Genomic DNA, 14,869 nt, shown 5'->3' with positions numbered 1-14,869 from the left:
ATGTCCTTCCGTACATGTGGAGGACGATAGCACGGCGCCATTAGTTTCCATCCCGATCCCACGATCCATATTCGACACCAGAGCCAAAACTTCGTTTCCACCACCCCCCTCCCACTCCCAGGTGTTACCAACGGTCTCGAAGGCGAGATCAGTGCCAGGTCTTGGTATTAACGCTAGGAAGAACCTGGGGGGGACGCCAGAGGGAGACGACTAAACCTCGTTTTCCGAGCTACGAAGTACGACTTCGCGCACCACGTCCACACATCCCAGCGACCTCACCAAGTCGACACCGACACCCGGGCCAACGTACAGTTTCAACATCATTACCGACAGCAAACAATCTCGGGAGACCTGTCACTGTCTTGGGCTCTTGCGGCCGCCTAGACTCTATCTAGAGAGTGAGTTACCATGCTGCCCCTATCATCCACCCGGCCTACGTAGCTGTCTGTCTGTGCCCAAGATATCACGAGATGGACTGCGCGCCTGAGGGTGCCACCACGAGCGTTCTCGGATGATATTTCATTGGGTATTCCTACCAAGTGGTTTTCACCGTCACCGACCTCATCCTTGACCCAGCGCTGACCAGACAGGACAACACGATGGCCGATTACCAGTACGACCAACGCCGCTATAGCCCTTCGGGCAATCCCCAGCGAGAGGCTGCTTTTTCTAATATCTTCGGTGCGGTGCCTCCTCCCGGCCGCTCCCAGACCATGACCTCGTCTTCCCCCGACGTCGGCGGCCCACCCCGGATGATGCCGCACGATGGTAGAACACAGACAATGTCAAGCATGTCAGGCCCACCGCCAGACATGCAGCGGCGGCCACCCCCACGACCACAGCAAAGAGGATATGACGATTCCACGTCGGCTCGAACTCGAACAATGGACACGAGCATGGCCAACGGATATTATCAGAGCCAAAGGAATCCCTCTGGAGGATACCCTCCAATGCCGGGGCAGTATGGGAGGGCACCACCACCAGGAGCACCAGGCCAACGTCAGTATCCTAACGCACCACCTCAACAAGGCATGCCAGCATCCAGGTTCGACCCGAGAGGTGGTCCGCAACCACAAGCAGGTCCTGGTTATGGACCTCGGGCGCCTGCATCAAGGTTCTATCAGGGCGGCGGATCGCCTGGTTCTTCGCCCGCTCTGAGAGAAGATCCTTACCGCTCACAGTCTCTAGCCAGTGTGCCACGACCAAACGTATACCAACCGCCTCCAGGGACATACAACCAGCCATCACCGAATGCCTTCCGAGGTTCTCCAGCTCATGCGCCTGCATCCCGCACGACAGCGCAGGGCAGGGTTGTGCCAGAACGCCACGATGACAGATCAATGTCTATGACTGGCTATCCGCCAACCGACCGAGATCCGCACCAAACCATGAGCGGTCGGGTGATTCCGAATCGAGTACGAGCACCCTCGAACGAGACGCCCACAATGAACGGCATGCCCAACTACAACGGCTATTCCCCGGCCCCAGGCAGCGCAACGAGGACGATGAGCATGGCATCAACCATGAGTCAGCAGACTATTACCCCCGGTGAACATAGTCGTACAACGTCAATGGCGAGTACCATCACGCTGGCTGTCGAGTCTTCGAGCTCTCAGCAACAGCTGATGCACCGGCCATCGATGTCGTTATCAAACAGGTCCATCGACAGTGAAAGACCGCCGACCGCCAAGATCAGAGCGCCGCTCGTGTACCCCGCCATGCTATCCAGAGTTGGCGAATGCTTCCGCCAGAAAATCATCACCGGAGAAAGGACGAAGAACGAGCTGACGTACAAGAATGCCTTCAGTGGTTCCGAGGCGGTGGATGTCCTTTCATATATTATCAGAACCACCGACAGGAACCTGGCTCTTCTGTTAGGTCGGGCACTCGATGCGCAGAAATTCTTCCATGATGTCACGTATGAACACCGGTTACGAGACTCGACGTCGGAAATGTACCAGTTTAGGGAGACCTTGATGGACGAGCCAGAAGATAAGCCCGCGGTCAATGGTGTATTTGTGCTGCTTTCGGAGTGCTACTCGCCGACATGTACGCGAGACCAGCTGTGTTACTCGATTGCATGTCCGCGCCGATTGGAGCAAGTCTCGAGGTTGAACCTCAAGATCCAGCCTGGTCTGAAGAAGGAGGACGACGCAGTCGCTAACGAAGATGATGTCGACCAAACAGACGAGCAGAAACTCTGGATCAACACGGTTCCGAAGGAGATAGCCGAGAGCGTCAGTGACCGAGAAAAGAAGAGACAGGAAGTCATCTCGGAGATCTGCTACACGGAAAGAGATTTTGTGAAGGATCTGGAGTATTTGAGGGATTTCTGGATTATGCCACTGAAGTCGAAGGGCTCTCCAATTCCTGCTAACAGGAGGGAGAAGGTGGTCCGCAACATCTTCAGCAATATCGTAGACCAGCCCGCCATTCACTCGGTCAGCGCACGGCTCGCAAAGTTGTTGACGGAACGACAACAGAAGCATCCAGTGGTGCAGAATATCGGCGATATTTTCCTCGACGTAGTGCCCAACTTTGATCCCTTCATACTCTACGGTTCGAAACAACTGGAGGGCAAGTTTGAGTTCGAAACCGAACGGTCTAACAATCCATTTTTCTCGAAATTTGTGGATGAGATTGAACGGAGGAAAGAGTCTAGGAAACTGGAGCTCAACGGTTACCTGACAAAACCGACAACCAGACTGGCACGATACCCTCTCCTGTTGGAGAATGTGCTCAAATACACTGAAGAAGGTGGCCAGGATAGGGAGGATATTCCCAAGGTGATGAAACTAATCCGCGATCTACTCAGTCGTGTCAACGCGGAATCTGGCAAGGCAGAAAATCGCTTCAACCTGCGCCGACTCCACGACCAACTGAAGTTCCGCCCCGCCGATAAGGTCGACCTCAAGCTTACTGAGGAGGGGCGTGAACTAGTCTTCAAAACCCAGTTCAGAAAAACGCCGAGTGACCCTAACGATATCACCGCATTCCTCTTTGACCATGCTGTTCTTCTCGTGAGGATAAAGCAAGCTGGCAAAGCTGAAGAAGTCAAGGCCTATAGAAGAGTAAGTAAGCTTGGTGACAGTATATATAAGAAGAATCAACTAACCCATTTGTCTCTCAGCCGATTCCTCTAGAGTTGCTATCAATCAGGGAAATGGACGAAGTCATACCCCCGGCGGGTGTCAAGCGTGCATCCTCAAGTTTGATACCACTTCCCAGAGGACAGGACAACAAAAAGGTGGAAGGTTGGCCGATCACGTTCCGGCATCTAGGGAAGAACTTCTACGAGGTGGTGTTGTACGCTTCAAACCAAGCAGCGAGGAAGAAGTGGCTCGAGTTCATCGATTCGGCGCAACAACGTCTTCGAGCAAGAGCCGACTTCTTCAACGTCAACACGGTCTCCACTGGCTTTTTCGGGGCAGGAAATCACATTAATACGGCCACACCATATGGTAAACAGAGCTCGACCCTTTATACGCCAATTTGTTACTAACCTATCTACAGATGGCGGTCGTAAACTTATTTACGGGACTGACAGCGGGATATATGTGTCGGACCGCAAGGTCAAAGATGCGCAGCCCAGGCGTGTCATTGATGCCCAAAATGTAACACAACTGGACGTGCTGGAAGAATACGGCCTCTTGCTCGTTCTATCCAACAAATCGTTGCTCTCATACTCGCTGCAAGCGCTGGATCCAAACGAACCAGCACTCTCGAAGCGCCCGAAGAAGATACAGAGTCACTGCACATTCTTCAAGGCTGGTATCTGCTTGGGCCGTCATCTTGTATGCTGTGTCAAGTCCAGTGCCCTCTCGACGACAATCAAGGTCTATGAGCCCAACGATGCCATGAGCAAGGGCAAGAAGCAAAAGGGATTCGGCAAGATGTTCAATGCCGGCCAGGACGAGCTCAAAGCCTTCAAGGAATTCTACATTCCGACCGAATCTTCTTCGGTTCACTTCCTTAAGAGCAAGCTCTGCGTGGCGTGTGCGCGAGGTTTCGAGGTCGTTTCACTCGAGACACTGGAGACCCAAAGCTTGCTCGACCAGGCCGACACATCGCTGGACTTCGTCTCTAGAAAGGAGGGAGTCAAGCCGATTCACATTGAGCGATTGAATGGCGAGTTCCTGCTCAACTATACCGACTTCTCTTTCTTTGTTAACCGCAATGGATGGAGGGCGCGGCCCGAGTGGCGGATCGATTGGGAGGGTACGCCTCAGTCGTTTGCGCTTAGCTACCCGTGGATTCTGGCGTTTGAGCCCAACTTTATCGAGCTCAGGAACATTGAGAGCGGCGCGGTGCATATAGTACCTCATAAAAACATCAGGATGCTGCACAGCAGTACGCATGAGGTAAGCTACATTGATGCGATAAACACTCACCGGCCCACAAGAGGTTCTGACACGAGTTCCAGATTTTGTTTGCCTACGAAGACGAAGCTGGTCAAGACGTCGTTGCGGCCATCGACTTCTGGAAGAACACCCGAAGGTCGGAGATGCCCTCATAGGAGAAGGACAAAGCGTTCACTACGAGTCAACTTGGCTCTCTACCATGGTCGAGACTGACGAGCGTTTGTCACCAAGATCGTCATCTTGCCTCATCATCTTGCCTGCCTTGACCAATCTTGCATCTGCAAGCCACTTTTGACACTAGGGGCTTGTCACACTTGTCCATCTCAGTCTATGTGTAGGATCATGGAGCAAATACTGGATATCAGGCACGGATTCCAGGATCTCGACACTGCAGGACGATGTACGTTACTGCCACCTGCCATTCTCCTGTTTTCTCCCCACAATATGAGTGGCGTAATTCTTAACCCCTCCACCCGGCAATCACGTCGCATTCGAGCGCAGCTTTTTATCTAAAGAGGGACGACGGCAATAGCCATGGCCAAGCAACAAACACAGATCTGCGAGGAAAGTGGATCGAAGTTATTCTACGACGATAGAATGTAGCATGAAGGCGGGCAGGCAGCAGGCAAGAGATTTGTTTGGAGAACTGTGTAGTAGGATGGATGATGTGCCAGGAGCAGATGAAATAGGGGAGGGAAAGCGGCGTACGGACTACTATTTTCTGTGACTGGACTGGCTGCTGCTGCTGGGATGAAGCTGACAACGGTGGCGAATTGGCTGCGTCTAGAATTGTAAGGAACGTTAACCGTACTCGATACCGAAGATACGGAGCTTGATCTTTTATTTCTTGACCTGTGTAACCTGCACATGCTGGAATCTTCACTCCGAGAGATGATTGATGCAAGTCCGTAGTATACTGGTGTTGTGCCTGTTGTGGTTTCATCATCGATTGTAGTTGACATTCCTAATAATCTGATCTTTGCTGCTGTGGTGAGCTGGAACAATGCCCAGATATAGCTTGACTAGTTGGTCTGGTAGAGTTTTCGCTGATCCGGGCACCGGGTTGTTGGGGTGCACTCGCGAAATGCACAAGCTATCAAGTGCTGGTCGCTATCGTAGATGTACGTGCTCTGCCGATTACAGAGTTGGCAGATGGACAAGACAAGACCACCAGTTAGTTTTGACAGAGACTTGGGCATTGATATTGAATCCCTATGGCGGGGGTCCCTATGGGGGGGATTTCATTGTCCAGCCTCCATAGGCCGGTGACGGGGCTCGGGTCTTTCGGGTGTATGTAAGTAATCTGCACATCATTGATGAGGCGGTAGGCCGGACTGGAAATGGCGTGCGGCAAGTGGGTATATCATAATAAGACGATGACTTAGTATCTGTAAATACGAGAACGAACGAACGAACGAACGAACGGCGATGCAGCTGCTGGCCAGGGGCAGCAGCAAGCCACAACGTAAGAGGCTCTAGGCCTTACAGCCTCATCGGACGACATCGCAATCGGTACGAAATACTACTCTAGATGCAACGTCGCAACGAAATCATGTTCAGATTGTTTGCTACCTGGGTTGTTTGGGTTTTGGAGCGATATCTGATGCACGACAAGTAGGACAAATAAGTAGGACAAATAAGTCTATGCAAGTGGATAGAAGGGAGTAACTGCTGGCATTATCGATTACTTACCTCCTGGTTGGAGCTTTCTATACACCCTTATCTTGTTTACGAAGTATAGAAAATTCAGCCTTTGGGGTCGGCACTGTCGATAGACGTCGATCTCTATCTGTGGAGCAGGTATGCGCGTTGAGTATCGCTGTCCATTGGTTAATGAGGAAGAGATTAGCAACGATTCATAATATGAATCGCCGACCCCAGCCGCGTGTAACAGGCACTGGACTCCATAGGGCTGTGTTGACTACTCGTGTCAGACTCGACTTGCAGCAGCGATAGACCTAGTTAGACACTCAAGTCAATATTCCAACACACGCTCACACTTGCCACAACTTAAACCTCCAAAGCCCCCCGTGGAAATCATGCTGGGCAGCTAGCTAGACGCAGGCATCTTTCGGTGGTTAGAGATCATGTACGTCGTGGATACGAAGATCTGGCTTTTGACGGATGATGGATGGCATGTCTTGCGTCTTCTGTGCGACTGTCTTCTGAAAGAAAAGAGTTTGGGGCCGTTGACGGGCTGTTGGCGGCTTGTGCAATTCGAAACTTCGGATACTCTATTAGAGTTGGCCTGTCGAAGATGTCTAGGTGTGCACAGAACTGCCGCTACTAATGTGTTCTCAAACCTTGACTCGGCCGCCAATTCTCAGTTTCCCTCAGAGTTGTAACATCACCCAACAGTGGTGCCCTTACTTCACAACTGCATAGGAAACGGTTGGGAGTGCCACTAGAGAACCGACTAATATGTCAAAATCACGGTTTAGTGATTGTTGAGATCAAGATTTAGAATACCCTGAAACTCGGAAACAAACAGACCTCCATTGGGCGAAATTGGAATTAGTCCAATCGAAAGGTCGAAAGAGGCAGTGGCAACAGTGGTTCGATTCAAACAAACAGGATTCTAAATCTCCGTCATCATGTTGCATTGCAGACATTCGCAGTCCGGCCCCAGCCGGACCGGATTCTAGAACGTCGTCTGTCCTGTCCGTGAAGCCCACGAAAAATGCAGGTGGACCATGTATGGATTTGGAGCCTCGTCCGAAGGAAAATAAGATGCGCGTTCAGACCCAAGGAAAGCCGTCTCCACCAGCTCTGACTCGGCACAGGTCCGGACGGGGCTCCAGCTCTTTTTGCTGCTGCTGCTTCACTCTCGAATTGCTACGTCCGGAGGTCGGTCGAGGCCGATTGAAACGAGACGTGTCACAGTTTCAGCCTTTTTGCTCTCTTGTCTATCGCCGAGCCCTCTTTGAAAACGTGCTGCGTACCAAGTATTGGTCTTCACTTATGGACCAGTTCCGCACCAAAACCCCCATTCCTTGCTTGCTTTTTCACAGTCGGGTTGTCCCGGTAAATGCCATCCTTGCAGCACAAGCACAGCTAACTTTCTGATGGAGACAGTTTCTCGTTTTACCAACGGCGGAGACACGACACAGGCAGACGCCGACCCGGCCAGCGTCTAAGTAGCGGTAGTCTTCCTAGCTGCAGGCCCCGAAGAGCTGGGCCATACTTCGTCTGCGCCACAAGCGTCGCCGCAAGCGGTGCCTGCATTTAGTTTTCTGTTGGGGATTATTCGCTCGGGCGTGCATGTCTCCACTAGCTCAGGTATGGCTTTTTTTTGGCAGCTTCTTCCTAGCTTCTTCCCAAGATAGGGTTTGGAACTGGCGCGGCTAGGTTCTTGTGGTCTTGATTGGAAGTGGAGTTTTGTTGGCAGGGCCCCTGTCCTCCCGTGTCTCCCATCCCTAAGCAAGGTCTAATGCACCGAGCTCAGGGATGCAGTGCGTGAGAGGGATCGGATCTGGGATCTTGGGATAGAGTGCAGGTTGGGTGCAGGTTGGTTGCAAGGGGTTAACAACTCAAGTGTATAAAGAACAGCTCCCCCAAGCTGATGGCATCTGAACAACCATCCTGCAGATCCATTCACTTACATCCAAATTCGAGTACATATCCGGAGTTGAGACGAGATATAATCTGGATTATTCTTTGCTTGAGTCGTTGACGACCCGCATATAACATAACCCAACGTACCAACCCATCAACACGGCACAATCACACTCCCTCAAGATGCATTGCTACTGTGCTAACTACTATGTACGTCCACTTACCCCGTCTAGGTCACTTGATAAGACCCTAAGCTCACACATCTCTAGGGCGCTGTCAACTGCCACAACAAAGTCTCTCAGTTCGGGGAGCGTTGCAAGCTGTGCACCGTGAGTAGTCACTCGGCCTCGGACTCCACCGCTGCGTTACCTATAAAAACGGTATGCTGATGTCATCATCTCCAGGTCATGAACGAGGGCGCATCTGCGACGTACGAACAGTTCAACGCACAGCAAGCGTACTATGATGCCCATTCGTCGTCTCATTCTTCGCATTCATCCCGGGACGACTCGAGTCAGATTGAGTCCCGGGGTCGCACGCGGGAGCGCAAGAACAAGGAGTCTCGACGACAGAAGAGTTGAACAATTCGATGATTACATAGAACATGTAAATAAAACACACTCGAAAAGAACAGATCAGGCCAACAGGCTCACAAAAACACACGATACGTCGTGCACACAGCGGACAACATGAGGTTTCATAACCACACAACACACAACATTTGAGGAAGAAATGGTCTCGTTCAGCGTCGGTTATTACGGGAGGTAGAATTGCTTCAAAAGTCACAATGACAAATTCACTGGCGTTCCGGTTTGGGTTGATCAACGATCATAACTACCATTATACGACTCGGATGAGTCCAAATCACAGATTATGGTGTAATCATGGTTTCACTATAGAGGAAACAAACTACTCCACATAATAGATTTTACCTCTAGATAAGAGCAGAGAGACGGGTAATAATACGGGATGCAATACTATCAATCTTGTGTTTTACTGACTTCGGCGGACTCAAGATTTGTGACAAGCACGCTCATCTCATCAAGTTCGTTCTGCAAAGCCCTCATCACATCACAATCTTTATCAATCTCCGGCTCCGGAAGCTACGATGAGCATTTAAACTACTCAACTCAACAAGCTTTTGCGTCAAGCTCCTTACCCCAGAGATGTCCGGACAAGGTCCATTTCGGAACGGCGCAAAACTCGTCGTCGATGATGTATCGTAAATTTAAAGCAGTAACATCCTTGCTGCCGGTGTCATCTTTCCCCGCCGCCTCTGTCGCTACTATTGTAATCCGAGTCATCTGGAGAGGTCAAGTCCTAAAATAAAACATATCCGTATCAATAAAAGTGTAGGCGCTGTTTCACAGTTTTAGGACGAACGTAGTCACATCGATTTGAATAAAATCACATCATTATAATACTGTCCCAAACTGCTCTTCCAGCATCAGATTTGTGTTTTACCTACTAGGGTACCCATCGATCCTGATCTATAAAAAGAAATGGCAAGTTTGGGTTATGCGGGTTGTGGATATGCGGAGTGGAGACGCAGTAGGAGGATTGACACAGGGAATCGATGGAATGTTAAATAAAGCCCCGGAGGAGACGGCGGGTGTAACATGAGGGCGTGGAGGGGAAAACGGAGAACTTGTAACTCATACAGAGGTAGGCGCAGTAAAAAGAAACTCCCGTACGAGTTAGTAATCACGAGTCCACGGCAATGTGTGCGTCTGACCGCCGGCCCGTGGAGTGAGCGGAGCCGTAGCGGCTGCGCTGTCCGAGGGGGAAGGTCCGCCAGGCCGTGGGTGAGGTTGGTTCCTCAATGAAAATAATCCACCCAACTTCTTGACTGCCTCGTTCTCGTGCTGCATCGCCACTTGAGAGATTGATGCGCGACTCGGGAAATTGGGTTTCTGCTCGAGGTATTGGTAGTAGTGGGACACGGAGAGATTGCAAGTCGGGCTATAGGGTGCAAAGGGGGTGTTATCTTTGATCGTTGGGTTTAGTGAAGCCGTGGAGGTAGACTATTGGAATACTGAGTTGGCTTTTAAAGCCAAGGGCATGGTCAGATGTGGCTTAATTTGCACAATGCATCTTGTACTGCCCCATGTGGGGATAGCTAGACTTGCCATCGCGGTAACAGGGGTCGATGTAAGATATCCCATGGATTTATCACCTTCCCCATGGTGTTTCCAGAGCGTGGAAGCCATCACGTCTTTTTGCCAGGATTAAGATCTTTCAGTTGCTGGGGGTAGAGAGATGAACCGGCGGCCAAACGGTAGGGAGAACATATCGACGAGCTAGTGAAGCAGGAGCACGAACGAGAAATGCTCGGCGACCTCGTCACTAGGAACTTAGGACTAGGGGTTTTCGCCATACACTTGTAGTACTCCACATTTTTCATGAGGTCTTGGGTGCAAAATAGGGGGGTTGAGGGATGTATTTGAAGGAGGTTAAGGTTTGAGGGGGAGTGGGATGCTCATTTCATAGGAGGTTACTAGCCGATTGAAATAGGTCGGTGTCGAATTATATAGACATGTAGCGTAGTACCTGTCAACCAAGACTTAGGATACAGTAGCCCCTATAGTATCCTGGGGCACTTTGCGTAATAACAGGACTTATTGTCCAATTTTGAGTGGACGCGATAAGTGGAGGGAGAGAAATACGGGTTGTATATATGCCCCTCACTCGAATCCAAAGGAACACCGACTGTGTGCTGTTTAGTCTCTCTTCTCGTCTCTAGGGATGGACCAAACAGCATCGTTCTGTCGAAACGCTATGTCGATGAGTTGCAGGATGATATGACTGAATCTGTTCCTGTGACGGAAAAACTGCGAATGGAATTCTGGACTAAATCGATTGCATATACGATCTGATGTAAGCAACAGTTCTTGTCGAGGACTTCTTAGGGGCGCCACTAGGATACTGATCAGCAGACCGCGACGAGAAAGCTAGAGTAGTCAACCAGTAGACTAACATCTCTTGTGATATAGGACAACACGATTATATGGATGACTACGTAGGAATAACGAGGGTTTCACATTGAAAAGATGTGTTAACCTTTTGTGTAGAGCCCCTCCTATTTAGTATCTTTCACAACCCACGCCAGGCCCAGTTTGGAGTTTTTAGACTGCAAAGAGGTGTTAAATATTTCGTGAAGAACCCCTCCTATTTAGTATCTTTCACAGCCCACGCCACGTCCCGTTAGGACTTCCCAGTTGGATGTCTACGAAGAGGCATTACTGATAAGACACCTGAACTCAATCACGCGTTCTCTAGCTGACATAGGGTTGATGACAGACAGTATCATACACCGCGTGTGACAAAAAGCGAAAACAGACGCTCATGGTTTTGAACTAGCTAAGTAAAATTATGTTGAGATTACACTAGAATCACATTGGTTAACTTGAAAATACGCCACGAAGAAGCAACATTTCACATGAATGGAAATCAAGACCCGCCCAAACAGTATGCGTATTGCGAACCAGAAGGCTTCACATACAGGCATGCCATATAGATGTTTTCCCCTATTAAAGTATACTAGGGGTAACTTGAGGGACCTGTTACAATCCGGTACAATAGATGACCACATGCCTTTGGAACACCATTACATGCAATACCATTATCATTGGCATATTCATGTGTCATCCACCACGGAAAAAGATAAACTTATCTGGAGACTGCCTATTGATTTAGTCATCCCTCAAATATTCAATATCATCATTGGTTTTCTAGTTTCAGCATTGCACGATGACACCCAATTGCTCATAATGACCAGTGAATCCAAGATAGCCTGCAGTAGAAAATCTCGTGCGTGACGCAGGTGTGAATTTGAGTGAAATGGCTGCCAGATCTCTATCCAATCTGCTGAAATGGTGGAGGAGTCCACAGTCATCAACGGCTCATCATAATGCAAGAATTGGTTCAACAAGTTTCCAAAATTGGCGAAACCAATGAATTAACTGTTTAATCAGGGACAATCAAGAGTCCTAGAGGACACCCGAAGAAGGTCGACCCACCGGCGACAATACCCTCGATCTGAAGCCGCACCAAAATTTAGGCAGCCAAACCGAGTCACCAACTCGAAATCCAAGCTGCCGCACCAACTTGATCAACCCTCAACCCTCTACATGCCCGCACATTCGATGCCCGTGATTTGACTGCGGACTACCACGCTCGTTCAACATCTCGCCTCGGTCCATCAATTACCATTCCTTCTTTTGACCGACACCGCCAAAAACAACCATCAACCCTATCGCAACAGAGCCGCCATTATTCTGTCAAGCCGCTGTCCCTCCCTTTTGTACTTCTAATGACATGTCCTCGCAATGTTCTACAGTCACGAAAGTAGGTTTCTATGCCTTTCGTTCCCGTTGCGCGTACTGATGCGACATCGCAGTTCTCACTAGCCGCCAGTATGGCGTGGCCACCATCTGGTATGTCTTGAAATCCCCCCTGCTCTCGATTGACGGGTCGCGCCGGCCAGTGCTGACTCGAAATAGGCTGGTGGCCACGATCGGCTCGAAATCAAGCACCAAGAAGGTGACGCGTAAGGCCATCCAGGATGTAGACGTGCGAAAGGCCTGTGAGAAGATCTTGGAGCCCGGCGCCCCCATCGCACTGCGCTTGCAGGGTAATTTACTCTATGGTGTCTCGCGTGTCTATCACCAGCAATGCGACTACATGCTCACGGATGCTGCTAAAATCCAAATGCATATGAATATGTTCTTCAAGAAATTCGGAGCAAATCTCGTTGACGAGGATGCGGGGCGAGGAAGGTACGTCTTGTTTGTTTCTTTCACTTGCTGGCTGTTGTCCTACAGTCATTATTTCCCTGGCTCACACGGCGGATTGTTGACTGACCAGTGATTCTGAATAGATCAGAAAATCTCATCATCATGGATGACCCAGAATTTATCCCAATGCCCCAGATCCCCGACTTCGACGTCCAAGAGTTCGTGTTGAGCCAGCATACCGACAAGACCTCATCGCAGATGTCTCCGCACTCCTTGCTGTCAGGAGGTTCGGGAGGTTCAGGTCCAGAAGGCTTTCCACTTGAGTTCAACCTTCGTCATTCTGATTCATCCAGCGCTCGCGCCTCCCCTCACGGTCTCCAAGGTCTTCAGGGATTATCTTCTGCGCAGAAGCCAGCAGCCATGGACGATGGCGAAAATATCTTCGGCTGGTCGGACAACGCGGGTGCCGGAGATTTTGGAATGGAAATCGACGAATTCGGCAACATCATGGAGAGGAGCGGCCCGGATCCAGCCCTCGTCCAGGGTGACTTTAATTTCGATTTCGACTTGCCGGTGATGCCCAGCATTGAAGGTACCGGAAATGCTCCACAGCCACACATTGACAATCAAGGAGACGTCCTCATGGTGGATGAACAACCCTTGCCCGATGCTGAAGCTTTGCCTGAGCGCCAAAACAGGCATAAGCAGAAGGAGGCCGACCCGTTCGCGGCATCCGAAGAACCTGTCGACCAGCCTGCCCCAAAACAACGTCGCAAGAAAAAGCTCAAGGTCATTCACGCAGACGAGGAGACCATCATCTCACGCAATGTCATCAGAGAGTGGCAAGACAACTACCTCGAAAACTGCGGCACGCGCAAGCCGCAGTCTGTCAGCACAGCACAAGCGAGACGAAATGCCATGCAGCTGACATTCGGCCTAGGAATCGCCAATATTGGAGAGAACATCGGCCTCCCCAACCTCTACCATCCCCTAATTAAGAAATTTTCAGGCGATTCTCTATTCACAGCAGTCACAGGCCTTGAGGTCTTTGAGAAGAGCCACCGTGGAAAGCGTCTGCGATCTGCATCTGAGTCCATCGACGTTTTCCAGGATGAAGCCCGCCGCGTGCGACCACGAGTCGAAGAGGGAGGCGTGGAGGAACAGCCAGGAGAAGGCCGAGGTGCAGCAGTAAACGACATCTTCGATATGGGACTGCAGCCAAGCCCTCCCGAGGTCGGCAGAGAGGCTCGACCCTCTATGGACGACCACCCCTCGTCCGCCATGCCCTGGAACCGCAACTCGTCCGCCATACCCGGCTCCTCGATCCGCCCACCTGGCTCAGCCCAACCACAGTTAGGTCGCGACCAACCCTCCAGCCCACTTGCCAAGCGCGGCTCCGTCGACGAAATCCACCGTTACAGCGATGACATGCCCGTAGGCGACGCCGACAACTTCAACTTCGGCTCGGGCGACGGCCTGCACTCGGCCGACTCATCCTTCGACGGCATGCCACCTCCTCCCCTTCCCAAAACCCCTTCAAAGCGACAATCTCAAAGCGAAAGCCAATACGCGCGCGAGCTGCTCGACCGTGAGGGCGCCAATTTCCTGGGTTTCATCGAGACGGAGATGGAGGAGAATGGCGAGCGGCGCCACGAGGAGGACTATTTGCTGCGCCGTAAGTGGCTGACCTTTGACGATGTCTTCGTGCCTCGATTGACGAACCGCACCACGGCCGCGCAGGCGTTTTACCATGTCCTGACGCTAGTCACCAAGGGGAAGATGCTGGTGGAGCAAGATGGAGCGCAAAACGAGCCGTTTGGGGCCATTCACGTCGGGGTTAAGGAGTCTTGAGCTCCTTTCAAGACGATGGTGCGGTATGCCACGATTCTGTCTGAAAGGGTAGACGTGTAGGAGTTGCCTTTCCTCGCTCCTTCTTTTCATCTGTTTTACTGTTTGTTGTGCGATTGTTACTTTGATGGCGTTGAAATGGCGGCAAGGGAATGAGGGCTGGGAGGGCCGGCCCTCTCTCAACATGGACACGGATAAGGACACTTATGGCCAGGAGGAGCCACACGGTTTGCATTTGATCGGCTTAAAGGGACACATGGCATGCTGGATGCCACTGGCAATGGAGCAAGTTGGCGTTCACCAAGGACTTATCACTTCGAGATCTGGAATGCTGGCTGGACAGAGAAATGAACCTAACTGAGTAGTAAC

General features: G+C 50.9%; 3 protein-coding genes across 3 annotated transcripts; all 3 read left to right on the top strand.

Moving 5' to 3' along the window:
* Positions 1–599: 599 nt before the first annotated feature.
* BCR38DRAFT_483245 (CNH domain-containing protein) lies at positions 600–4,516 on the top strand (the record flags this gene model as incomplete). Its single annotated transcript, XM_040863597.1, has 4 exons — positions 600–3,071; positions 3,131–3,461; positions 3,514–4,361; positions 4,424–4,516. The coding sequence occupies 4 exons, from the start codon at positions 600–602 to the stop codon at positions 4,514–4,516; spliced, it is 3,744 nt and encodes a 1,247-aa protein (XP_040718255.1).
* Positions 4,517–7,927: 3,411 nt separating this feature from the next.
* On the top strand, positions 7,928–8,899 carry BCR38DRAFT_427756 (uncharacterized protein). The gene is made up of 3 exons (XM_040859850.1): positions 7,928–8,126; positions 8,186–8,245; positions 8,321–8,899. Exons 1-3 carry the CDS (start codon positions 8,100–8,102, stop codon positions 8,495–8,497), a joined length of 264 nt encoding a protein of 87 aa, XP_040718254.1. The 5' UTR covers positions 7,928–8,099; the 3' UTR covers positions 8,498–8,899.
* A 3,259-nt stretch (positions 8,900–12,158) lies between these two features.
* BCR38DRAFT_161355 (Rec8 like protein-domain-containing protein) lies at positions 12,159–14,624 on the top strand. Its single transcript, XM_040853782.1, has 4 exons — positions 12,159–12,263; positions 12,316–12,352; positions 12,419–12,694; positions 12,796–14,624. The coding sequence occupies exons 1-4, from the start codon at positions 12,245–12,247 to the stop codon at positions 14,501–14,503; spliced, it is 2,040 nt and encodes a 679-aa protein (XP_040718253.1). The 5' UTR covers positions 12,159–12,244; the 3' UTR covers positions 14,504–14,624.
* The last annotated feature ends 245 nt before the right edge of the window (positions 14,625–14,869 follow it).

This window comes from Pseudomassariella vexata, assembly GCF_002105095.1.
Source record: "Pseudomassariella vexata strain CBS 129021 chromosome Unknown BCR38scaffold_4, whole genome shotgun sequence".
Taxonomy (NCBI): Eukaryota; Fungi; Ascomycota; class Sordariomycetes; order Amphisphaeriales; family Pseudomassariaceae; genus Pseudomassariella; species Pseudomassariella vexata.
Note: the sequence above shows the minus strand (reverse complement) of the source record. Positions and strands in the feature narration are given on the sequence as shown.

What these genes read in the sequence shown, in the direction of transcription:
- BCR38DRAFT_427756 (XM_040859850.1), top strand. Translation starts at nt 8,100, where the DNA reads ATGCATTGCTACTGTGCTAACTACTAT. An exon ending in GCTACTGTGCTAACTACTAT is followed by an intron (nt 8,127 to 8,185) that starts GTACGTCCACTT and finishes ACACATCTCTAG; the next exon opens with GGCGCTGTCAACTGCCACAA. An exon ending in AGCGTTGCAAGCTGTGCACC is followed by an intron (nt 8,246 to 8,320) that starts GTGAGTAGTCAC and finishes CATCATCTCCAG; the next exon opens with GTCATGAACGAGGGCGCATC.
- BCR38DRAFT_161355 (XM_040853782.1), top strand. An exon ending in TATGGCGTGGCCACCATCTG is followed by an intron (nt 12,353 to 12,418) that starts GTATGTCTTGAA and finishes GACTCGAAATAG; the next exon opens with GCTGGTGGCCACGATCGGCT. An exon ending in GAGGATGCGGGGCGAGGAAG is followed by an intron (nt 12,695 to 12,795) that starts GTACGTCTTGTT and finishes GATTCTGAATAG; the next exon opens with ATCAGAAAATCTCATCATCA.